The sequence below is a fragment of the Diabrotica undecimpunctata genome, chromosome 5, assembly GCF_040954645.1.
Source record: "Diabrotica undecimpunctata isolate CICGRU chromosome 5, icDiaUnde3, whole genome shotgun sequence".
NCBI lineage: Eukaryota > Metazoa > Arthropoda > Insecta > Coleoptera > Chrysomelidae > Diabrotica > Diabrotica undecimpunctata.
The window spans coordinates 29,583,893-29,611,304 of NC_092807.1; the positions used below are offsets into that span (position 1 = coordinate 29,583,893).

General features: G+C 32.2%; 1 protein-coding gene across 1 annotated transcript in view; it reads right to left on the reverse strand.

Moving 5' to 3' along the window:
- Positions 1-27,412, reverse strand: part of LOC140441228 (dynein beta chain, ciliary-like) — a 217,054-nt gene that overhangs the window by 21,786 nt on the left and 167,856 nt on the right. The window contains exons 18-22 of the mRNA XM_072531813.1: positions 23,988-24,324; positions 9,795-10,157; positions 8,711-8,885; positions 2,127-2,288; positions 1,330-1,552 (exon numbers count right to left, since the gene is read on the reverse strand). Coding sequence (XP_072387914.1) covers positions 1,330-1,552; positions 2,127-2,288; positions 8,711-8,885; positions 9,795-10,157; positions 23,988-24,324 — 1,260 coding nt within the window. The remainder of the gene's footprint in view (positions 1-1,329; positions 1,553-2,126; positions 2,289-8,710; positions 8,886-9,794; positions 10,158-23,987; positions 24,325-27,412) is intronic.

The window sequence follows — 27,412 nt, forward strand, 5'->3', positions numbered from 1 at the left end:
TTCTCCTTGTCTAGTAGTTTTATTGCTTCTATATTAATTTCATCTGGACCTGTTGCTTTATGCCTCTTTGTGGTTCTAACTGCATATTCTATTTCACTTCGCATTATTGATGGCCCTGATAAGTTTTCGGAAGGAAGTTTGCGCGTTGGTTGTGTTGGTCTTTCGTCATTAAAAAGTCTTTCTGCGTATTCTTTCCACGCCATTGCTATATCCTCTTCTGACTCTATGTATTCGTTTCTGTCGTTGCGTATTCTTGTTCTGTGGTGGCTTTTGTGTATATTCGATATTTCTTTGTTCTTCTTATGTAGTCCAAAACTATCTCCTTTTTCCTGCAATTGTTCTATTTCGTTGCACCTTTCCACCATCCAACGTTCTTTTGCTTTCTTAATTTTCTGGCGAATTTCTTTGTGTATCTGTTTGTATTTGTCTTGATTACGTTGTTGTTTATGTTGCCTTCGCTTTTCCATTAGATCCATAATTTCGTCCGTCATCCATTCGTTATGCTTTCTCTTTCTGATCTGTGTTTTAACTTCCCTGTTTACTGCCAGAATCGTTCGTTTAATATCATTGACCATCTCTTCGATATCATCATTTTGTTCTATTATTCGCATTCTTTCATTAATTTGATTTGCATAACTCTTCTTTAGATTTTCGTCTCTCATCAGTTCTCTTGTATTTATAGGCGTGCTGGTGTTTGTATTTGTTCTCTTAATTTTTGCTTACTTTTTACCAATAACTAAGATATTATTTCTTTATACATCTGCGAGTCATCCCACTTTGATAATTCTCTAAAACAAACCTATTAGCTTATTTCTGTTACTTCTAACGCTGTCCATACTTTTAGAGTAATATCTGTTCCAACTGCTTTACCTTTGCTTATTTTTTGAAATGCTTCCTTTAGTTAAAATTATTAGAAATTTAGTAAGCAACAGTATTTGCTGTAAAAATTAGGTGTTCCGGAGGGCATAAACAGTTTTCTGTTTTTATAATTTTTTGCGAGCTTACGTTGATTAATCTATCCCTCAAAATGTAGCAGTCTGTATTATTATTTTTTATCAACCACTTAGTTTTTATGATTAAAGAATATTTTAAATATTTTAATGAACCATAAAATATGAACTATTTAACAATTACAACTTCGATGTAGGTCAGTGTCTATATGACTGAATTATGCAAGAAAAATTGTAGAGAACCAATACTTTTAAGTTGTTATGAGTTGAAAATATAAAAAATAAAGCAATACACAAGTTAGTTCTAGAAATTAGGATTTTCGACCAAACTGAAACAGTATTTCCTTTAAAAAATATAATAATTATGCATTTCTCTTACCTAGCTCCTTCCATGAAAAGTCCGCATACATAAGCACCTTCTCTAGGACCTGAAGTAAAATCATCTTTTTGTTTTTTAGTTACGTCTGTCATAAGACACATTTTATCCAAAGGCCATTCATTCTTTCGAGCAGTTTGTTGCATAATAGCTGTCAAAAATGATTGCGGGTTGAAAAATCCTCCCAGCCAAACGGTCGCAGGCATCGAGAAATCAGTGGTCCAGCCTAAGAAGATACTGTTATGATAATATGAAGAAACTAGGTAGAAAACAAGTGTTACAAGTGACATTTACAAATAAAATAAAAATCCTTTTTGGTGGTACGAACATCTAATAAAACATCCTTCTATATATTTCTTAATTTGTCTATGAAAACGTTTAATTTTAAAAGGTTACACTTATTTTTGGACAGTGACAAGTGACATTTACAAATAAAATAAAAATCCTTTTTGGTGGTACGAACATCTAATAAAACATCCTTCTATATATTTCTTAATTTGTCTATGAAAACGTTTAATTTTAAAAGGTTACACTTATTTTTGGACAGTGAAATTGTAAGGAAGCAGATGTCTTGGCTAAAGACATTTCACGACTAACTAGAAGAAAATATATTAGTCAATTTAAAACGTGTTATAAGAAGATAGCTTTAGTGAAATACTTTAGTGTACATTGAAAACATTTAAACCTGACACTTATATCTATAAGGAAAGACTTCTGAACTCTCATCAATTTTTTGTGTAGAAGTAATGATAAAAGATATTGTTAGTTGTTTATTATAGTTAATACTCTTATCTACTTACCTTCTAGTTCCTTCAGTCGAAGAGTTAAATCTCCTACCCATTGACCTAAAGGTAGTAAGCTTGGATAGGCTTTAACAGACCAAGATTCGGGTACTTGATCCATGAACAAAGCTTGGTCTAACTCCTCCATATCGGATGTAATAGTTAATTCTCCCTTTAGACCTATTGTAGGAATAAAATGTATAATATCTTTGATTAACTTACTATTATCATTGTTTAAATAGGACCTATTATATAAACATAAATATTATGGGTTAAAAAAGAACTCTTTTTTATTGCACCGAAATTTGTATTTAAATATTTTTATCTTTTTCAAGGCTAGGGTTAAAGCCCCTAGCAAAATCCCCAATATCTTGTGGATATTTAAAGTCAAAAAATAGAGTTAGTAGCAAAAGCAGCAATCTCCATCGGTCCGCGAATGGCAACACCGGTAATCTCCGTTTTGACCGATCACAGCGTATTACATGCTTCATCCTTTGACGAAATTGCAATGCCTTTATAATGTCACCTCGGGGGAACAAATACGGGTCTATACACCTTCTGTTATCTCCGGGTGCTCTATAGAGGGCTTCGAATATCGCAGTCGAGAGCTCCTCTACCCAAGTCCATTTACTGGGTATGGACTTGTAAATATTTATCTTCTGATGGCTTGTCTTGAAAAAGACAAGATAGTCCTTACATGACAAAGGTACACCAAGTCGAAATAAAGCATCAGGTCGTGGTCTTCTGAAGGCTTGTCTTGAAAAAGACAAGATATTTCTTACATGACAAAAATATTAGGCGATATCTTTCATCCGAGTCGAATATAAGAAAAATGAAAAGGATGTATAATGATGAGGTAACAGACAATCTTTATTATTATCTATTAAAAATAAATCTTTTAACTTGGGGTTTGGAACACCAGGAACGGATGTATGTTTTACTTGTTTGTCATTTGATGAGCAAATCAAAGTTGAAACAAATAATGAGCAAAGGCTTTTTATTCACTATTACGAGAGACTAAAGTTGATTTAATTACAATAAGTTTCGACTGTCAAAAAAATCAAGTATTGCCAAAAGTCCCGGATCAAAACGCTTACTCTAGGCGACTGTTGTATATTTATCACTAGACTTCGGCAAATATGCATATTGCATATTTTGCATATTGTGCATATTTTATGCAAATATTTCATATTTTGGCATATTTGTATAAAAGTTTGCATAAAGTGCATAAAAGTTCAGATTTTTATACTGTATTTGAAAATTTTTAAACATACCAATTTATTTCAATTCTTGTATAAAATTTGGTATTCATTTTAATCAAGAAATGATCTAAGTACGTAATCTCTACAGGTACAAAACATTTACAATTTCAAAGAAGATCAATTTAAGTAGCCCTCAACATTCTTAGAAAGTCTCGGTCACTGAGGCATTCAGTTATTGGATAATCGCTAAGGGTTCGCTCATTTGCATTTTATGATCTAATCCCCAAATCTATCTACAATTTATTGTATCTTAAGTATTGTATTCAGTTATTGGATAATCGCTAAGGGTTCGCTCATTTGCATTTTATGATCTAATCCCCAAATCTATCTACAATTTATTGTATCTTAACAGCAGGTAAACGGCTAATAGTTTTGTTCCTAATTTAGGGATTTTCCAAAATCTCCCAGTTTATTGAATTAGGTACCTAAACATTTCTAATTTGATGCTCAGATTTGTAAATCATTTTTGTTTTGATATTCAAAGCGTAAACACTCGTTGTGCGTAACAAAAAGGAAGATTGTGATTTTATAATGCCTAAAACAACCAGTGCTTCAACTTGGATTAAACCTTATAAAGAGCTGTCTATGGATATGGGAAAAATCTACTGTTCAGTCTGTGGCAAAATTGTAAGTATCTAATATTTTCTATTAAATATCTAATATTTCATACATACAGGGTGTTTCCAAATGACACTTACAACGTTTGACTGTAGATACTTCTCGAAAAATGAACAAAACGATATAGTTAATGAGGGGTCAAACTTATTTACTTTTCGAGATACAGGGTGTTAAAATTAAAAAAAATTAAATTCTTTTAGTTAATAACAACAATAACTTTAAAACCAATAAACGTATTTACTTGAAATTTAGTACTCGTAGGTTGTTTTTAAATGAAAAATAGCTTCCTTTAGTGAGAAAAAATTGTCCATGGTACAATACAATGGTGTGTATTTAGAAAAATTTTTCACCTTTACTTTTTTTTATGAAGTCAGCTATTCTAAAACACAATTATTTTTATTGTAATTGAATTAACAAAAAAAAACTTTTGTTGAATTTTAAAATAAGTTATATGGTTAGTAGCACTAATGGTTAGTAACAAAAACTAATTTGTGGATTAATACTGCATTTAAAACACTTAGCGAGTGTTTTTTTTCCAAACCAGTTATTTGATTAACCAAAAACACCTTGTATATTTTTATATTTTAAAGGTTGGGTTAAAATAAAGGTTTTTATTTTTATTTATAGATAGCATGTGAGAAGAAATTTCAGATAGACCAACATGTGAGAACTGCTTCACACATTGCAAAAAAAGGAAAAATAGGAGGAAAACATCAAACTTCAATGGCTAAATGTTTCCAATCTACTTCAAAAAAATTAGATGAGCAAGAAACTTTTAATGAAGACTTGTGTCGCGCATTAGTGTCTGCAAACATACCGCTTTTAAAATTAGCAAATGTAAATTTTAGTTCGTTTCTAAAAAAATATTGCAAACTTAATGTTCCAAGTGATCGGTCTCTAAGAAGAAATAATGTGAACGGGCTATACTCGTCGGTGTTAATTAATATTAAGGAAGAAATTGCAGATAATTATTTTTACATATCTGTAGACAAAACCACTGATTCCTCAGGAAAGTATATTGCTCATTTATTGATTGGTGTTCTTAAAGAAGATACCTTAACAAAATCTCATCTTATTTCATGCCAGCAACTTGAGAAAACAAATGCTTTAACAATTTCGCGTTTTATACAAGAAACATTAGCAACTTTTTTTCTTCCGACAACTATTCCTTCTAATAAATTACTGCTTATTTTATTGGATGCTGCTCCTTATATGGTGAAAGCAGCACAAAATTTAAAAATATTTTTCCCAGATTTAATACATGTTACTTGTGTAGCGCATGGATTAAACAGAATTGCAGAGGAAATACGAAAAAAGTTTCCTCTTGTAAATACCATGATATCCAGTGTCAAAAAAGTATTTCTTAAATCTCCTATAAGAATTCAACTTTATAGAGAAATGCTACCTAACATTCCTCTTCCACCACAACCTATTTTAACGCGATGGGGAACATGGTTAGAAGCAGCTAATTTTTATGCAGATCATTTTGTTAAAATAAAGAACATAATTGATACGTTAACAGATGAAAGTTCCCAATCTCTTTTGGATTCTAAACAAACTTTTCAGAGTAACTTGCTTCAACAAGAACTTTCATTTATAAAATCAAATTTTAGTTTTGTTCAAAAAACAATTACTCAGTTAGAATCACCAAAACTGTCATTGTTCGAAAGTACAGCATTAATAAAAGAATTTGCGTCATGTTGTCGGAACGTTAGAGGTAATATTGGAAAAGATATTTTAAAAAAATTTGAAGCTACTATGGAAAAAAATAAAGGTTACCATATTCTTTCTGAAGTAGTCAGTGTTCTAGCTGGAAATATTTCGGAAACAATTAATTTAGAACCAAATGTTTTGGTTAGTTTGAAAAATGCTCCCGTTACATCAGTTGATGTTGAACGAAGTTTTTCCATATATAAATATATGTACTCAGACAGAAGCCACAAGTTGTTGTTAGAAAATTTTGAACACCACTTGGTCATTTATTGTTACCATAATTCTAAATAAGTTTATTCATACTTAAAAATGATGTAGTTACTTAAAATAAATGTAAATCTTAATGAATAGTAGGAAATATTTAGTTATGTACACTTTTTTTTTAATAAAATTGTTACTATTTTACGATTTTTTTATTTATTTGTATGCATATTTTGTAAAATATTTGCATATTTTCGGGTAAACACGTGCATATTTATGCGCATATTTTCTACATTTTTATTTGCATATTTGCCGAAGTCTATTTATCACCTTTGCTTTGTACAAGGATCGTGAAAAAATAAGCAAACCAAAGAAAAAAATTTCATGTATACATGGAACGAAAATGAGTTTCATAAAGGATCCAGTGAGGTAAGTTCCGCTTTATTTCATCGACTTAATGAAACAAATTTGGAAGGCATTAAAACTATCAAAATAAAAATTGCATTCACTACATGAGCTAGATAGTTTTTGGATGCCCGACAAAATTTACATTCTATTGAATTTATATATCCAGTCACAGGTCACTTATTTCTTCCTAGCAATCCGGTTTTTGGCAGAATCGAACAAGTGTTGAAGAAAATATAATCGTATTTCTGTATAGGAAAAGATTTTGAAGTTGCCTATTGGAAAAAAGTAGCCTATAGGATGTTAAAAGGTACTGCCTCATGGCACTTTAGGTTTTCAATTATTAAACGTATTATTTTAACCAAAACTAAAAATGGATTAAACGTTTTGGTACCGGGAGAACAGCACTATTGAAGCGATATGGGAAAACCTAAAAGTGTTTGTAAGTCTGGAAAAGATATCAGGATGATTAATCCTGATATTATTGAATTGAGGGCTATTAAAGTTAATTTCTTTATACTTCGGGACGTTAATAAACTTCTAACAAAACATTTTGGAGAAGGGTGGAAAAACTTAGAAAACCTTGAGTTTTACCATAACGCTTTAAACACGAACAATGATATGCTAGAAAACATTATTAATTCCGAACAAAATGAAGAAGATATTGAACATATTGAAGGAGAAGTTGATGCTTGTGATGAAATTTTAGATTTGGTTGTTTAAAACGTTTTGTTCCATAAAAATTTATTTTAAGATTTTTTAATAAAAATTTAGTTTCAAGGAAGATGTGTGTTTTTTTGAATTTATGTATTGTTTTTTCTATTGCAAAATCGGCAATCTCCAAGTATTTGAAGAAAAACCAGAAATCTCCAAACGTAAATTGTTAATTACCTAAAATTTAATGAAATAATTAGGTTAATTTTATGAATAACTAAAGCCAATGTACATATAAATATAAATAAGAAAAAAAAATAAAACTTTAATAAAACGCTAAAATTTTATTAACAAATTCTATTTCTTGAAAAATTTGTCAACGTGGAGATTGCTGATTTTGTTTCTAGTCCTCATTTGAACATTGCCTGTACTTATGTAAGACGAATCCAGTATTTTAATAGCCTAACAGCTGGAAGAATTATTAATTTATGTACTCAATTTTTCCGAGGTTTCCCATATTTCCCGGCCAGTGAAAACTATGTAGTTATTCATATTTCGACAAGCTACCCCAGATTTAAAAAAAGGGGCTTTTTTTAAATCTGGAGCTGAAACAGTTATCCTCTCCACTTTCCTATGTAGATCTTTCGAAAGTACCTTTTCGAAAAATTTGATGAATTTTATAGCTATAAGTTTCAATATAAAGTTTAGATTTTCATTCAAAATTTGTGTGAATTTTACTTCTTAATGTTTATAAACAATTGAGATATGATTTTTTAAAAAAATAGTCCCTAGCTTCGTTCCTATTAGTCATAGAAAGTTTTTCTTTTTTTTTTTAATGTGAGTTTTTTTATCAGCTATCCAATGGTTGTACGTACAAGTCTGTATTGTTTATAACTAAAAAATATACCCCTTTTTCAAACGTGTATTTTGTAAATAATTTCGATAAAAACGCAATATACATTTAACTTCTGAGATAGTTTAAGTCTTCAAGAATCCTATGAAATTCGCTAAATGTGTCTAGCATCATTAATAGAGCAAGTTTGATAGTTTAAATATTTTGCCTCAGGGATAAATAAATTAAATAACTTTTAAACTATTTTACCGATCGGGGGAAATTTTGCACAAATTAAAAAGACAGTAATTCCTCGAAGTTGAAATGTTTTAATAATATTTTATTTTTTTAATAAAAAAATTAATAAAATTTATAAATTAGTAAAAAAAACTGCTTTTTTCAAATATCTCCGTAATTTATTTATAAATTTTAATTTAAAAAACGGGAAAATAAAGATATTCTTGATATAAAAAAATGATATAAATATTGTTTATGTAAAGTATAAGGAAAAAAACTTATAGACAAAAAATCAAATTGTGACCATAAATTATTGTTTAAAAAAAAACGCAAAGTAAAAATACGAGTACTTTTTCATCTATTCGTCATCTAATAACCCCCACCTATCTTTTAAAAGGTTCAGATATCTGCGAAAAATTTTGCCGTGAAATCAATGATTTTTGCATAACCAGACTAGGCTATTAGTCTATTTTTCCCGTAAAGTTTCAAAACTTGAATAAAATTAAACTGAATTTGTAAACTAATTATGTATAATACAAATAAATCTACTTCCAAGTATATTTAAATATCCCTCAATATTAAAAAAAATTATAGTCGACAGCCCTAAATGATTTTGTACATCATATTTTTGATTAACCGCCTCGATTATAACGGTACAAATTAATTTAAGATTCTCTTACCCAATTCCAGCTCACGTAATGACCTTTTCAATTCAGATGTCAAAGTATTCATTCGATCACATTCTTGGAATGCCACAATTATATAAGGGGTTCTATCTTCTACTTTTGCCATCATATCCGCTACTGGAAAAGCTTCAGGTAACTTGTCAAGGATTTCCTCAAGCGTACCTCTTACCTAGTTAGAAGAAAAATAATAAATTAAGTATTAAAATACTATTGCTTAATTTATATTGCAGGCTGTAGAAAAAAAAGGTGCATTAATTAGTTAATTTTTGAAAACAACACAGTGTTATGAAGAGCAATGCCTTCCAGTATTTGCAACTAAAAATTGTTAATAATTTTTTTATCGCACTTTTAAGGTGATATTTTTTGATTATTTTTATTTTTATGTTATCAAATCAATATCTGAGGGTAAAATGAGCCCAATATAGAAATAAAGTAAATTAAAAAAAATTTTGATTGAGCTGTGTTACATTAAACTTGACCCAATATCTTATGTAAAATTAACGATTTAATACTTGATAACATCGTCATTATAACTTGATAACCTAGATGAAGACATGGAGAGAAATTATTGATGAGGGTAGGACCCATGCAGCGTGTAAAGCCAGAATGATGATGATGAAAGTATAATACAATAAAGTAAAATAAAACAAAGCAAAATAAAATATTATTAACCAAAATTAAAATAAAATCAAATAGAATTAAATTGAGTAAAATATAATCAAATAAAATAAAATAGAATAAAAATAAAATAAAATTAAATTAAATTAAATTAAATTAATTAATTAATTAAAATAAAATTAAATAATATAAAATAGAATCAATTGAAAGTGCAATTGTGTTTTCGATGAAGTTGTTAGATATTGGAAATAGTAAAGTCGCTATTGACACCTCGACTGGATTCATTTCATTAGCCAGAGATTTATGTTACTTAACACTCTCGAAAGAGGAGCTCATTGAACTTTGACAAATTATTTAATTCTAAGGGGGTACAAAATTCGGCGGGTCAGCTAGTACTAAATAAAGCAAATTTATTTATTCAAATAATATGTTAAGCAGTTAATTAAAAACCAATACTTACCTTTTCTTCTCTCGATATCCCCGCACCTGCCGCAGCACCTGCATCTCTAGGTTGCATTTCAAAAATTGTTCGAAACATATTATCTGAAGTGCTAGCCAAGAATCCGATCTCAGCATTTGGATGTAAACCATACAGATAGGGACTTTCAGGTGGTAGTCTAGAGTCTATATACTTGTGATATCCCAAGTAGTCGGTATTGGGAGGGCATTGGAAGCCCTCAGCATACAATAAATCGCCATCAAGAAGTTCTGGCTGCATGTAGTTAAGTAAATAGCTTCTGCATAGTCTTCTATCCCAATCATCAGTGATGTGTCCTCCATACATAATTTCACCAAAGAGATATCTTAGATCTTCCCAGGGGACCTAAATTAAATAGTTTCCATATTGAGTATTAGGTATGTTCAATAATATTACAGAAATAAAATCTTCTATAGTGTTACTTTAACAAATACTTGGTATAAATTGTCACTCAGGTGGTTAATAGGAGGTTCAGGAAAGGTAGATATTACTAATATTACTACACTTTGTCATAACTTGAAATATCTGTGAAAATCCGACAATCCGTACGCCTACTTACTGTATATTAAAATTGTTTAAACCCGCGCGTAGACAGACATCGGTCAGGCTATCAAAATGATCAAGTGTTATATTGTACCAAACAGAATCATATGGATTGTTTACGTTTTTTCGTTAGTGTTTACTGCACACAATTTTATTTTTTTTTTGTACTTTAGAGACAGTTATATGAACATTTACTCTTTAGTATCTAGGTTTTATTTGCCATTGTGTATCTAGCTTTGTATCTTTTTCGAAATGCGCCGTGCAGTTTCCCTGTTGCAATAGTGACAATGAAGCTGATCCATGTGTGACCATTAGTCTAATTACTGTTTCGTAGATTCTAAGATAAAACTATGTATTTAGTCTATAGTTAACCTCTGGTCTACAACCACATTGGTATTCACCAATTATTTCTTTCAAAAACGATTTTACACCTTTATGCCCCCATAATTTTGGCAGAGTCGTTTGTGTCCCCCCTTGCACATAGAAAATATGATTCCTTCTTTTTTCGTAATAACATATACTTAAACAACAACACCATTAACTATCCAAAGGACACTGAATAAAGTCAAGATAAATAATAGTATAAAAGAAAGCTTTGAGGTCACAAAAGGAGTGCGGCAGGGTGATCCATTATTATCTATAATGTTTAGCATAATATTAGAAAAGGTTATACAGGAAGCAAACATTAATAGAACAGATCTAATCTACCACAAAAACATGAGTGTTTAGCATTTGGGGACCAAATGATTGCAGCAACCAAAGGATTGTAAACGAAGTATATGGAATGAACAAATAAGCAATTCGATCGGGAGCATTACATAACAATCATAACAGCAGAGAGAACACAATATAAATTCGAAGAATTTAAAAGATTTAAGTACTTGGAAAATGTCTTTACAAGAGAACCTAACCGTGAAGAAGAAATACAGAAAAGAATTATGTCTGGCAACTGCACTATATATGCTCTCAATGGATTGTTAAGAAGCAAAAATATATCTCGAAGAGCACAACAAGGACATACATGACCTTAATAATGCCGATAGTGCCGTATGCTTCTAAAACATAGGTCATAACAAAAAAACACCAAGAGTTGTTATTAGTTTGGGAGCGGAAAATATCGCGCAAATACTTTGATGGGAAAAACTTAAACAGACAATGAATACGAAGAACAAATAACGAGCTAACGAAGCTCTATCAAAAACCCAACATATTAGCGGTAATTAAGGCATAAAGACTTAGATGGTTGGGTCGTGTGAAGAGAATGATTCCATATAAAATTCCCAGAGCGGTACTATCTAATGCATTGGCAGGCAAAAGGCAAAGAGGAAGACCGAAGTTAACATGGAGTAAAGAAGTTATAGAAGATATGAGAAGACTTAATGTAGGTAACGAACTGGGAAGAAAAGCAACCGACAGAAGGGAGTGGAAAAGAATAGTGCATCAAGCCATGTGCCTACGAGGCTCCTAGTGGTACATATAAAATTATATATATATATATATATATATATATATATATATATATATATATATATATATATATATATATATATATAGATCGGTTTAAAACGTTCTCCTGCGGCTTCCTATACCCAGTTGCCACTCCTCTCGATTCATCCATAAGTCTTCTTCTATGTCTCTGTCTTTCATTTCTCTATTGGTGCTTTCTCTCCAACCAAGGCGGGGTCTTCCTTTTTTTTTTCTACCGTGAGGGGTCTACATTAAGACTTGTTTTGGGAGACGTTCTTCAGACATTCTCTGTATATGATCGTACCGTCTGAGTTGTTAGGTACCAATATCGTCTACTATTGTATGTTTTACTATCATAATTTCTTTTATTCTGTTGTTCGTTACTCTTTCTAGTCTAGATTTTTCAGCTGAACGTCTCCAGAAATCCATTTCCGTTGCCTTAAGTTTTCTCTTGTATCTTTCCTTTATTTGCCATACTTCACTACTGTAGGTAATTATACTTTTAATGATTGCATTATATATTTTGTGTTTGTTATCATTAGAGATTGATTGATCTTAAAGGATACTATTGAGAAGAGAACTTTCTTTTCTGGCTTGGTTGTTTTTCTACTCAATTGTATCGCCTACTTTTGTGATGATCATACCTAAATATTCATATGTGTTGCAATGTTTGATAACTTCTAAATCTTTCAATATGAGGTCCTGTTGTTTTCCGCTGATACACATATACTCGGTTTTGTGGATATTGATTTCAAGTCCCCATTTCTCTCGATTAATTTTCGAGTCATATACTCAATATATTAAATTAGCTAAATTATATTAACAACTTAACCCTTATCCCGAAATATAGTACTTTTATTGCTAATGCGAAACATATGGTCTATTGGACCAGTATACAGATTGAACGAATTTAAAACGGAACATACGAAATCAATGTATTTCGGCTCAACTCCGCTCTAGGTGGTTGGCCAACAAAAGGTTGCCAAATAATTATATTATAAAAATCCAATACTTCAGCGGGCTGCTGGATTCGGAACTCATTCAAGAACAAGTCAAAACTCCACCCAAATAGGTTGCCCAGAATCACTGAAAAAACTAGACTAAACAAGCAGTTATTATGCTGTCAAACCACTTATCGCTTCCTTATAGTCCAAGAGATAGAGCCGAAATTTTGAACTGATCAGTAATATGACATTTCTCTATTGGAATATATTCATTGTAACTGGGTTAAGACTTTACCTTACAGGCGGACGCCCCTTGTGGTACAGGGGGTGGCTATACAGGGATGAAGTTGTCATTTTTTTCCTAAAAATTAACGATCAATAATATGGCTGAAAATTTGCCCAGGGGAATTTTTTGGGGAAAAATTAACGATAAGTTATATGTCCGCCATTTTCATGGCTCATTATTTAGCCCCTAAAAACTTTAAATCCAAAAGGGCGGATAGCTGGGTTGGTACAGAGAGCCACAAAACGGGGTCAAATGTATCACTTGCCTGCGCATTTTAGGTCTCGGTAACAATTTTCAAACTGATTTTATTATGATATATTTATACCGATTGATTTGAAAATTTGTATGCTCACTTCTGTTACTATTCTGAGAAGCGACAAGTAGAGTTTTCCTCAAAATTTTCCAAAAAAATTTCCGTAAATGAAAATTTTCGTAATTTTTTTAGGTAAAATCTAATTTGTAGATTCCTTTCGATTTTCTGTAAGTTATACCATGATTTGTTTTCCAAAAATATTCAAACGATTTTTCCGATAAGAAAAAAAAATTTAGAAAAACTTTTCTAAAACATTTGATAAAACTCTACGTCATCGTCTGAATCTTTTATAGAATATTTTGTAGTTTTAAAATGATATTATGATAATGTTTTTTTTTTCAAACTAAAGTCATATTTACTTTACAAATCACATTTTTTTCTTAAATATAAATATTTTACGAATTAATTTTTAATTGAATAAATGTTTGATATTTGATATTTTATTAAATTAAAGTAATTTTATAATGTTAACTATTAAATATTTTTGGTATAACAAATAGTAATTTTACTGATTTTTTATTACAATAAAAAGGTTTTTAAATTTATATTGCATAAATAATGATTGTTCAGATATAAGAAAAATTTGATTTATTATTACATTAATAATCAATTACAAAGGTAAATTACAATAGGTAAAATTCAATTTGTAGAATTCCTTTAACATTTTACAAATAATTATTAATAAAAATCAATTTACTAGTGGAATTATCAATTTTTTAAGTTTAGAAATTTACTTTGTAGATATTTTCAATATTTTTTTTAACTTTCAAATTGATTGAATTTTTTTTCATTAGTTAATTATAATTTTACAAATTCTGTGGACATTAATTTTGCATCATTATTATTTTAAAATATTAAAATAATAATGATGCGCGTTCATTTAGATCAGTAATTCTAGACGCATGCGCTAAATGTAATAAGTATCAAGATGCTTTTATTCAACTTGGTGAAACTGACTTCGATTGTAATGAAGTTTTTGAAACCTTAGAAACTTTCATATGTCACTTATATGGAACAGGACTGACGAGAACAATTCCAAAAAGAAAAGTAAACGATGTCAGTGTTTCACTATTTAACCGGCAGTATAAGTTGCATGATGTGAACGAGCCTTAAAAAAAAAACTAAAAAATTTCGATGCTTCAAGCTTACCACCATGTCAAGATGAATTACACCAACATCTACTGCGAGCTCATTATATTTCAAATATTTGGACAAATGCTCATAAAAAAGTACCAACAGAATTCATTGTTGAAGAACATGGTTGGGAGTTTGAAGATGAAACATATAAATTCAAATGATTTAGTGGACCTCAGATGCCAGAATCAGTTCGAGAAGTAGTGATTGAAAATGAAGCAGATAATGAATGTGATATTATTGAAAGTGAAAGTGACGAAGATGATGAATGTGATGACATCACTGAGAGTGAGAAAAATGACGAAATTTTTAAAGTTTTTCTAAATTTTTTTTTCTTATCGGAAAAATCGTTTAAAAATTTTTGGAAAAAAATCATGGTATAACTGACAGAAAATCGAAAGGAATCTACAAATTAAATTTTACCTCAAAAAATTACGAAAATTTTCATTTACGGAAATTTTTTTGGAAAATTTTGAGGAAAACTCTACGCTTGACGCTTTTCAGAATAGTAACAGAAGTGAGCATACAAATTTTCAAATCAATCGGTATAAAAATATCATAATAAAATCAGTTTGAAAATTGTTACCGAGACCTAAAATGGGCAGGCAAGTGGTACATTTGACCCCGTTTTATGGCTCTCTGTACCAACCCAGCTGTCCGCCCTTTTATATTTAGAGTTTTTAGGGGCTAAATATTAAGCCATGAAAATGGCGGACATATTACTTATCGTTAATTTTTCCCCAAAAAATTGCAACCTCACCCCTGTCCGCCACCCCTTATGTATCCACTCTCGCGTCCGCCCTTTGGGATTTCGTCTAGTTATACCAAGATCTTACTCTGGGCAAATGTTCAGCCATATTATCGATCGTTAATTTTTCCGAAAAAAATGACAACTTCATACTTGTATAGCCACCCCCTGTACCACGAGGGGCGTCCGCCTGTAAGGCAAAGTCTTAACCCAGTTACAATGAATATATTCCAATAGAGAAATGTCATATTACTGATCAGTTCAAAATTTCGGCTCTATCTCTCCGACTATTAGGCAAGCTCCTCTTTCCTTTAAAGGGGACAGATAGTTGAACGATATTTTATACAATGTCTATCACCGGGTATGGATTTATTTTTGTCCAAGTTTTATATTGGCCCACTATTTTAAATGCAGTTCAAACAGACATATATTAAATTGTATGTTCCGTTTTAAATTGGTTCAATCTGTATGTAAAAATTGAAATAAATCAAAACCAAATGTGGCATTTGAAGATAAAAGCAAAATATTAAAGGGTTTATTAGGTATAAATGAGCAAAAAAACTTATTCATACATAATACATACATAAAACAAAATGTGTAATATAGAGAAAACAACATTATTAGGCGTAATTAAGTAAACAAACATATATATTTCTAGATAAAACAAAAAATATACTACAGCTACCTACTAATTTTGAAGACAGCTAACGCAAACCTTTCTACTACACTCCAAACAAATAGCATTTGAGCAACGCACACATTTATAATTTTTCTTCCTCATTTTTGATGATGGACAAATGCTACACAATTTTCTTTTGGGAAGCTTATCATCTGGAACATTGTCGCCGATATTCTTGACAGGCACTTCGGGATTTATTCCCAAAAAAATCTCTATCTGCTTTCTAAGGTCTCGGGGAAGATTTGTTTCAAGTCTTTGCCTTACATGAGGCTGAATTAGTTCAAAGGCCAAATCTTTTACAAATTTAAAACTTAGAAGTAATTTATTATCTGTGTAACAAAGATAAAGGATGTAACTATTGACTGAACTTATATTTATCGGTGTATAAAATACGGCGAAGGGTCAACGCCTTGTCCGACGGTTTGCACTATAATTGGCACACTTCATGTCTAAAACATCAACTCCCGATTTTGTACTGTTATAGTATCGAAATATTTCTGGTTTTCCTAATTGATTGTCTTTGCTGTGATGCATAGAGGATAATAAAAGAACAGCTCTATTTTTTTCGGTACATATAATATCAAGGTTATGTCATTGGAGAAACCATAGAGTGTTGTACCGATTTCCCTACTTTTATTAGCCTTTAATTCCAAAGGAACTTCTCGCTTATTTTTTTTACTATACCCACATACGTGAGGTGGCGTTTTTGCAACTCTGTGACTAACTCTATTGAAGAAAAATAGTTGTCAGCAGTAATATTTCGGTTAGAGCCCTCAATTGGTTTGGATAGTCGAATGACACATTGAGCAGGCTTGGAAAGCTTTAGTTCTTCTTCTGAAAGTCCAACACCATCCGAATATTTCCCTGAGTATATATATCCATTATAGAAATACGAGCTCTTAGCATATGTCATGCACATTACTTTTATGCCTTATTTCGCAGGTTTACTGGGCATGTAAATTCGAAAACCACAGTGACCTCTACATCGAAGTAGCATCTCATCTACAGTAACACAATCTGACAACGTGTATAGCCTCTGGCAATTAGTCACAAAATTATTAAAAATATTTGAAATAGCCGCTGTTTTATCAGTTTTCTTCCGCTCTTCGCGATTCATGCTATTGTCAAATCTAAGACACGACAAAAGTATTTCAAATCTTTTCAAAGACATCGTCATTCTGAATATTGGCCGACCCAAAACATCTTTAGAAAACAGTTAAAGCATATCTTCATGAGAAGATTTTATAATTGAAGATAGCCTAAAAAGCCCAAACAAAGCCTTCAACTTAACTATATTTGTGCTTCTGTAGTTTGATGTATTAGTCGAATCAGATCAGAAACTTTTCTCTCATTATAATAATTTTTTGGTTTGTCTATGTTACAATGTGTTTCAACATTTCATCAGTAATCATCATCTTTGGCTCGATAATCCTCTGTGGATCTTGGCCTGCTCTAAGATTCGTCGCCATTCTGTTCGGTTTCTGGCAACATGTTGCCATCTTCTGATTTTTAATATCCGTAAGTCGGTTTCAACTCCATCTAACCACCTAATTCGCGGTCGGCCTTTGCTTCTTCTTCCTACAGGTGTTTCTGTGGTTAGCTTTTTAGCAATCGTATTTTCTGGCATTCGTATTATGTGTCCAGCTCATCTAAGTCGCTGTGTTTTAATGAACGTTATGACATCTGGCTCATCAAAGAGCTGATACAATTCAAAATTATATCTTCTGCGCCACTGCCCTTGGTCGTTTATAGCTCCAAATATTTTGCGGAGTATTTTACGCTCAAATATTCCCAAAAGTCTTTCATCTTTCTGCGTTAGAGTCCATGTTTCTGCTCCATATGTGAGAACCGGCCTCAGCAATGTTTTGTTTGTAATAATTTTAGTTCTTCTTTGAATGTTTCTTGAGTGGAAATGCTTTTGGAGTCCATAGTATGCCCTATTTGTAAGATTTATTCGTCTTTTGATTTCTTAGCTTGTTTTATTGATAGCAGTCAATAGCGACATCATCAGTAATCAACAACTTCCAAATATCTGATTTAGAAGGGCTATTTCCCACAGTCCTGCTTACCGCTGTTAGGCCTCGTAATTCTCTGACAATGGTATGTGTTCGTGTTCTTGTATTTCTCGGAGGCTCCGTTCTCTGCCACTGAAAACCATTTTTTCCTTTGAATATGTTCACATCCCCTTCTACTTGTAAAAAGTCGGTTTTGGATGGTAAATCATTCTACGGTTCATCTAGTTCCAAAAGTTCGTGATTTGAATTCGATTCTTCGCTGCTAGAGGGTTCACTTTGCAGAATTACATAGTCGGGATATTCATCCGAATCATCTATAACATCTCTCATGTCCTCGTCACTCCCTTGCTCTGATAAATATAAATCTTGATCGTCGGCAAGTGGTAATCTTTGTCTATTCTTTTTAAAATCTGGGTCACCCAGATTTACTTTTTTATTACGGCCAGTTCCGCTAGGTCCTGCTCTATCCATTATTACTACAAAATTAAAAATTTTTAGAATAATTATGTTTATTATACAAAAAATATGAAATACCTTATTGTTTATTAGTACACAATCCGTAACATTTGGCCTCATAGACCTATCATAAAAACACTGCAATTCGAAACACCTGGCTTACTAGACCTACACGTTTTAAAAACTACTGTTACTACGACGTAAACACTAAAGCGATCGCTACGATACTGCAGAACTATGCTTGTTCTACACTATTAAGAAGGTATTTAAAAGGACAGTGCATGCGGCCTACACTATTGCCGCCATTAGTAGACTATCCTTTCGCTGTGGTCCGTTAGACCAATGTTTCGGGTTAAGGGTTAAAATTAAAATTCTTTCCTCCACAACTTCATTCAAATGTTACTTGAACAAGGAATCTTTACTACGTCATGCGCGAAGCGAAACGATTTTGGAACATTATGATTCATACCTTGTGTTCATTGTACCATAATTGGTATGGATAATACATAAACAGACTGCATACTTAGATCACATATTACAATAAAAATGATAGTTTTGTATTAGTAGCAATTAACTATAGATTTAAAATTAAGAATTACTTCCACCTTGAAATTAAGGGTAGTATATGGCTGGCGCAACGTCAAAATATGACGTATTTATTTGAAATTTTTAAATACTGTTTAAATCATAACATTAGAGTTAATAAAATCGATTACATCACACGTAGCTTTAAAACAATATGAAGAAATAATATCGTCAGGAGAGCAGGTATTATAAATCAGTCTGAAATAGGCAAGGAATCCACTAAGCACTTATGTTTTCAGTATACTAATTAAACAAAGTGTAAGGAAAGTGTGAGGAACGCGGACAATGTGCAAGATACAATTCGCATAAGCAGCAAAGTAATTAATGTTATCTTACTAATTACTTAATAGACCATGAGTGTTACTTACCTGTGAAAAATGACATAACGTGTAGTAGACATACTGTGTAAAAATTAAAGAAACAAACAAATAATTTAGTCATAATAACGGATTATATCAGACATAAAAATGTAAAAAGGATAATATTACTACAGAGAGTAAAATGGGAATAAATATAATAGTAAACTGAACCCATATCCATAGACAAGAATTAAATTTCCGTTCAGATAGTAAATTTATTGGCTTAGCATCACCTGGTAGATATGTGATTGACATTAAAGTACCATTTTAGTTCCTAGAATAAAACTATCTGCTAAGGTATTGTGTTGATTTTATGACTGGTTATTTGCTTATTGCGTCCTGTAATTTCGTAGGGACAAAGGAGATTAGGTATGTATACAACCCATAGGTTGAAACAAAGGAGTTATGATCAAGGGCCTGGCTGGACCGAGTCACAATAGACGTTTTAGGTCGAGTCAAAGAGTGGTAAAGCGCCCACTTATACTGAACATAACCTAAGAATCTGGACCATAGAAGCGGACAAGTTATGTAGGTAAAAAGTACGAAAAAACCAGAAGGTTGGTTAGTATAGATGCTCGTATCAGTGGCATATACAAGGGGGGTCACGGGGGTCAGCTACTCCATAATTTAGCCGCAACAAAAAAACCACCAGAGGTTTGGTGCACCCTGTATACGTAAAAATCGCTAAAACTGGTCACAAATGTCTCATTTTAAAAACAACCTTACTTTACTTACATACGTACTTTAATTAATTTAATTAGAAAATTAACAAAAGCAAACCAAAATAGACGTAATTATTTATAAAATTACCAATGCAATATGTTAAACCTCAAATGGACCACAGATAGATTAAGAGAAATCGTCGCATTCAATTTAAAATAAAGAACAGAATTAATTGTATAATAATCTGTGAAAATGTGAATGAAAATGAGAATAAGACTACAAAAAATAGAGGGTTGTGGTAAGCAACAAACATTTTAAATATGTAGAAGAAAAATATATAGGGTTGACCTCTTAAAAGAATCAACCCTGATATTTGGCAATATTCACTAGATTGTGTCAATATCATTCTCTTTGCCTTCGTCCCTATGCGGGGTCGGCTTCTCTAATTACGTTTCTCCATAAGTGTCTATCTTGGGTCATATCAATATTAATACCCTTTACCAACATGTCCTGCCTAAGCGTCTCTCCACAGGTCTTTTTTGGTCTTTCTCTTCTACTACTTCCCGGAACCAGCAGATCAGCAACTCTTCATATTGTGTGATTAACCATTAAACGTGACCAAACCATTTGAAACTATACTCTCTCATCTTAACAACAATTGGTGCCACCCCTAGACTTCCCCTAATATACTTATTCCTAATTTTAATATTTTTTGCCACTCCACTCATCTACCTAAGCATTTTCATTTCCGTCACGTGAATTCGTTGTCCCTCTTTTTTTTAAACTTCCCAACATTCAGTTCCGCACATCATAGCTGATCTTATGGCTGTTTTATAGAATTTTCGCTTCAGCTTTATTGTAATTTTTCTGAATGAACACACCACTCGCTTCCATCCACTTCATCCATCCAACCCTAATTCTACTGTTTGCATCTCCATCTATTCCCCGATTATTCTGTAACACCGATTCTGGGTACTTCAAACTATTACTTTTCATAATCATTTTATCATCCAAATATATCATTATATTTGTACTAACTCCATCTTTAAATGAACATTCCAAATACTCTGTTTTTGCCCTACTAAGTTTTAAACCTTTTTTCTTAAGAGCTTGTCTCCACTGTTACAGTTTTTGTTTTAAGTCGTTATCAATATTTCCTACTAACACTATATCATCAGCATACATTAAGAACCACAGAATATTACCCTGCAGTTTCGCTGAAATTTAATCTAGAACTAATGAGAATAAATAAGGACTAAGCCGAGCCTTGGTGCAATCCTACTTTCACATAAAATTTATCAGTCTCTACCACACCTGTTTTAACACTAGTTGTTACTTTCTTATACATGTCTCTCACAATCTCTAAATATTCATCGGGGACTCCTTTTTATTGAGTGTCCACCACAGAATCTCCCGAAAAACTCTATTATATGCTTTTTTAAGATAAATGAATACCATATGAGCTTTTGTTTCTTTATTCCTGTATTTTTCCATTAACTGCCTTATAATGAAAATTGCGTCTGTTGTTGATCTACCTTGCATAAAGCCAAACTGATTATCGGATATTTCGGTTTCGTCACGTATTCGTCTGTCAATTACGCTCTCCCATATTTTCATGGTGTGACTAAGTAGTTTTATAGCCCTGTAGTTTGTACATTGTTGTACATCTCCCTTGTTTTTGTAGACAGGTACTAATACACTGCTTCTCTATTCGTCTGGCATTTGCCCAGCTTCCATAATTCTATTAAATAGACCTGTTAACAAATTTGTCCCTGTCTCTCCTAACGCTTTTCACACTTCCCCAGGAATATCATCTGGTCCAACTGCTTTTCCTTTATTTATTTTTTGAATTGCTTGGGCCACTTCTTCGTTTGTTATTTCGGTCACCATTGCTGTTACTGTCTTCTTCTTCTTCTTCTTCAGGTGCCCTCTCCGCTACGGAGGTAGGCAATTATCATAGCTATTTTAATTTTTAAGGCAGTAGCTCTAAACAGTTGTTTTGAACTCCATCCAAACCATTCTCTCAGGTTCTTAATCCATGAAATTCGTCTTTTTCCGGTGCTTCTTTTGCCATCTATCGTTCCTTGCATTATGAGTCGCAGGATGCCATACTTCTCGCCCCGCATCACATGTCCGAGATACTGTACCTTTCTTTCTTTAATTATAAGTTTAACTTCCTTCTCGTTAACTATTCTTCTCAGTACTTTATTGTTCGTAACTCTATCTACCCAGAAAACCCTCATAATTCTCCTATAGGTCCACATTTCAAAGGCGTTAAGTTGTCTCATTATGTCTAGATTTAACGTCCATAATTCCACTCCATAGTATAGTACACTGTATACGTAGCATTTTGTTAGGCGTACTTTAAGAACTAATGTGAAATCTTTGCCACATAGGACCTTTTTCATTTTCATAAAATTAGAACGTGCTTTTTCGATTCTGACTTTGATTTCTGGAGTGTAGTCATTATTTTCTGTTATAAGTGTTCCTAGGTAAGTGTACTTTTTTACTCTTTCGATCTGCTGGCCCTCTACTATCAAGATTTCGTTAGTATCATGGTTGTTTTTACAAATTTTCATAAATTTTGTCTTTTTGATATTGAGCGAGAGTCCGTACTCCCTACTACACATTGCTATTTTACTTATGAGTCTTTCCAGGTCTTGTAAACTATCGGCTATTATTACTGTATCATCTGCATATCTGATGTTGTTAACTAAGACTCCATTTACTCTTATGCCGACTGTTTCATCTTCCAGAGTTGCTCGAATTACCTCTTCAGAATAAGCGTTAAATAATAGAGGTGATAGTATGCAGCCTTGCCTGACTCCTCTCTTTATTTCCATTTCTTCAGATGTCTCTTTTTCAATTCGTACTATTGCTCGCTGATTGTAATAAAGGTTTATTATTAGCCTTAAATCTCTTTCATCTAGGTTTTTATTTTTTAGAATTTCCATGAGTCGGTCATGTTTTACTTTATCAAATGCTTTATTGCAGTCTATAAAACAGACGTAAAGAGGACGGTTACCATCCAAACATCTCTGCGTCAGCATGTTGAAGAAAAATAGTGCCTCTCTGGTACCCATACCATTGCGGAACCCATATACTGTCTACGTTCACTCAACTGGTTGTTTGTCAAATTCTTCATTTAGTAACCTGTCAAAGTACATTTTCCATCTCTTTTTGACATCCTTTTCGCGACATACGCTTCTGCTTTAGCTTTTGCTACTGAGACTTTTCACTAGATTGTGTAAAAATTCTAAAATGTGCTAAAATGCTAAACAGATCGATTTTTTATGTCCAAGACGACATCTTTTAACGATATAGATATCTGTCATTTGTTAACTCTCTGCGTTCCACCACAAATCGTTAATTTTAAATAGGAAATTTACAATGTGTGGCACATCGTTAGACACGTAATTTCACAGGAGAATTCAGGCATCCAAATTTTTTTTATATATTCAATTCTTGTGAAACATTGTCAGTGTATTGGAAGTATTACACCTCTTAAAAACTAGGCGTAATACCTATTATGTTATGCTAGATTCAAGTTCAAATTTTTCAAAATGTTTTGTCAAAATTTGTAGTTATTGGCCTACATGCATGAGCTATTCATTGTCATAGTTTTTCCAATAAAGCAAGAATGGTATTATAAATCTTACTTTTACTTACCCTTTTTACCCTTTTTAAAGGGTTAATATAAATAACCCTTTATAAAAAGTCTAGGGGAGTTGCCCAGGAAACTGTTCATTAAGGTATTTAGCCTTAAGTTTATGTTATAATGCGGAGATATATGCTTTTCACTTTTTAAACGTCTTTTTTATGAATATACAAATACATATATTAATAACGATACCAGGAGATTATATCAAAAAGTAAAAGGTTTTTAAAAATATGTAAAAATCTTTCTTATTGGTGTATTAATAAATATATTTTGAAAAAAATTAAAGTTTTTTTATTGCAAATATATTAAAAATAATAGTTACCCTGTTATTATTTTCCAAATAATTGTACAACACGCTGACGCTTATAGTCAAATCTCCAACATTAAAGGGATAATTTCTGTTCCATCCCTGAGGACCAAATTTTCTTCTCTCGGCAACAACTGCGTGAAAGTAGCACAGTGAAAATAATATTGCCTTAAATTCCGCTTCTTTGCTGCACATTTCCAGAGTTTCTTGATTGAAGTTGTCCAAAGCTTTATGTAAATTGGCGAACATTCCCGTAGGTGGTTCGTTGGTAATCTTAATGGAAGATTCTAAAATTCCTTGAGGTATAACACATTCTTGAGGATCGGCTGATGGTTCCGCACTGAGATACAACCTACACAAAGAATTGATCACACGTTAACAAACTTACTTATTGTGACTATGTTTTTAATATATTTATTTATTATCCGGTCTGTCCAGAGTTGACACACCTTTCCAGTACAGATTAGACTAATAAGTGAATCTGAGACGTAAGAACCCATTTCTTATAGTACGGCTCATCCATAAATGAAGCTGATGTACTGGTGTATTATTTAATCCATTAGCGGCCAACGTAACCTTATGGTGACACAGATTACCTGCAACAAATTTCCTAAGTTCTCTGTGTAGCTTTCACTATTTTATGTTGACTGCAGAGCATTTTGTTTCAATCACGTTGTGGCAGGTGGCAAATCACGTTAGTTCTTGGTTAACTCATAAATAAGGAGCACTAATCTGTTTTAGAATAAGTTTTAGAAATTGGAAATTCGCGATAGACTTTCAAAAACTGTAAATATTATTTATATTTATTCTGTATTTTGTTTATTCTTTTTTATATAATACCTAAGATGATTCACATATTTATACTTGTTTTAAAATTTAAAACAAAATTGTTTAGCTTATGATATTTAGAAAATATCGTATAATGGTTTGTTACCATATGGTAACGTTGGGCATTTTTCGTTATATGTGTAATGTTACATGTCTAAATAATATATTTTATATTTTAGGGTATTGGCAGCAATAATTGCTTCCGGTTTGACAGTGAATGAAGCATGACATTTAGTAAGCGATGATACTAACATTGAGGATATTTTTATTGCTTCTACTGAACCTGATATTTTGACAGATGACGGGTACGAGGACGGAAGAGAACCATAGATAATTTGAATTACAGACAACTTGTAGCGAATGGTGAAGTTAGACTTATGTATCGAGAGATAGTTATTATACATTTTGAACAGGTGAGAAAGACTAGTACTTGGATATAAGGAGATATTGAAAGTATTGAAATAAAAGAAAAGTAAACAGGATATGAATAGGAACATGGAATTTTAAGACTCTATTAAGAGCCGGTAAAATGGAAGAGCTAGTGGAGTAAATGGAAAAGTACAAGATCGAAATCTTAACGTTATAAGAAATTCGGTAGAAAGATCAAGTGGCAACAGTAAAAAAAGAAATACACAATGTTTTATTCCGGAGAAAGAAAACAGGTTCATAATGGTACAGCTTTCCTAATTAGCAGTAAACTATGGGAGAGGGTGAAGATTTTAAAGCTCGTAAAAACTCTAGTAGTATTTTGAAACTCGTAGAAGTATATGAAAATATACCTAAGAATAATATATTAATTTGACTAGTTTTAACGCAATGACAGGAATGGAAGACACAAATTAAGGCGTAGTTGAAAAGAAAACTATCTACGCAATTACGAACACTAACGAGAGAATGCTTTGTAACTTAGCCGCAGCAACAGACATATTTATATTGAGCACAAACTTCAAACATAAAAAAGAGCATACGGTAGCATGGCTAATACCAGGATCAACTGAAGGTAATTAAATATATCATATTTTGATTTCAAAAAAGTGGATAAAAACAATTTAAGATGTTCAAGTCATATCGGGCTGCAAATGCAGATTCTGACCACTTCCTGGTAATAGGAAATATACAAATGAAAGTAATTTAAAAAATATGGAATGTAGGGAAACTATAATCAGAATTCTTTTCTGCGTTGACGTCACTTCTTATGACTAGTTGAGAATCCTACGTCTGTTTATTACCTCCCTCCAAATTTCACTATTAAAACAATAACCATTCAAAAGATACGAGGGGGGAACGGACTTTTGACTAGCACTGTATAAAGTCTGAAAGAAATACACCCAAATCTCTTCCGACATGAGTGAAGGGCCTAGAATAATAATATAAGTAATGCTATACAGGGTGCTCTTAGAAAGTGTACCTTCGGAATTTTTTTTTTTTTTGGTAAATCAATATATTCTCATTTTGGTCTACAATTTTACTGAGCACCCAAAAGGAATAGCATCCCAAAACCAACATATTTATTAATGAATAAAGATCCTTGTGGATATAAAATCATCAACAATTGAATGGTGGGCCGCAATTGAATGTTGTAAGCGACAGATTGGGTCAAAGTGAGATTTTAATGCAATTTTGTTGTATATCCAAAGACCAATGCGAGAATCTTTCAATCTGGCTAAAAATATTTTGCCTTTCCTGAGTTTTTCGTACCGCAATGTTGGTATCCGTACAAAAACGTTGTATGTACGTCACTCTCAAACGACTATCACTGTAAAAATGGAGGTTAACGTGTTACTGTCTACCCTTTTACACATAAATAGAGGGAAAACACGCAAAATCAATATTAACCAGTGGAAGAGAAACATCCATAAGCGTTAGAGAAATACAGGTGAAGCATATGTATCTGCTAGAAACGAGAATATACCAGCAATATCCCGTCCACATGAAGTGAGTGCAACAATGTTGTATATTTCGTTAGGAAAGGCATTTTTTTGTAGCCTTATCATTGTCGTTAGCTTTATTATGATCTGTGCTAGTCTGTAATGAGTGTATGATTTGAAATTCGACATTTTTTGATAATTTGATAACTTCAAATAAGTATTTTTATATTTTAGGAGCGATTTCTTCTTCTCGTGCCACTCCTAGCGGAGATTGGAAATCATCATGGCCACTGCGACTTTGTTAGCAGCGCGCCTAAAAAGTTCAATCGAACTACACCCGAACCATTCACGTAGATTACGAAGCCACGATATTTTTCTTCTTCCCACACTTCTTTTGCCCTTAATTTTGCCCTGTATGATATTTCTTAAAAGTTCGTACTTTTCACCTCTCACAATGTGCCCCAAGTATTCCATCTTTCTAGTTTTTATCTCATTTAGAATTTCGCATCTTTTGTCTAAAGTTTGGAGTACTTGCGTGTTAGGAGCGATTATGTAAGTGCAAATCTATTTGCGAGGCTGCTAAAATTTAAGGCCAGTTTGAAAAAATCTCTTCACAACATTTCATAGGCTGAATTATGCGCACAAACTGCGCACCTGGTCAGTTGTATGGAACTTTAAAAGCCACAACGTAGACAGACTCCAGAAGACATCTCAATGCGACAATGTACTGTACGATATCACATC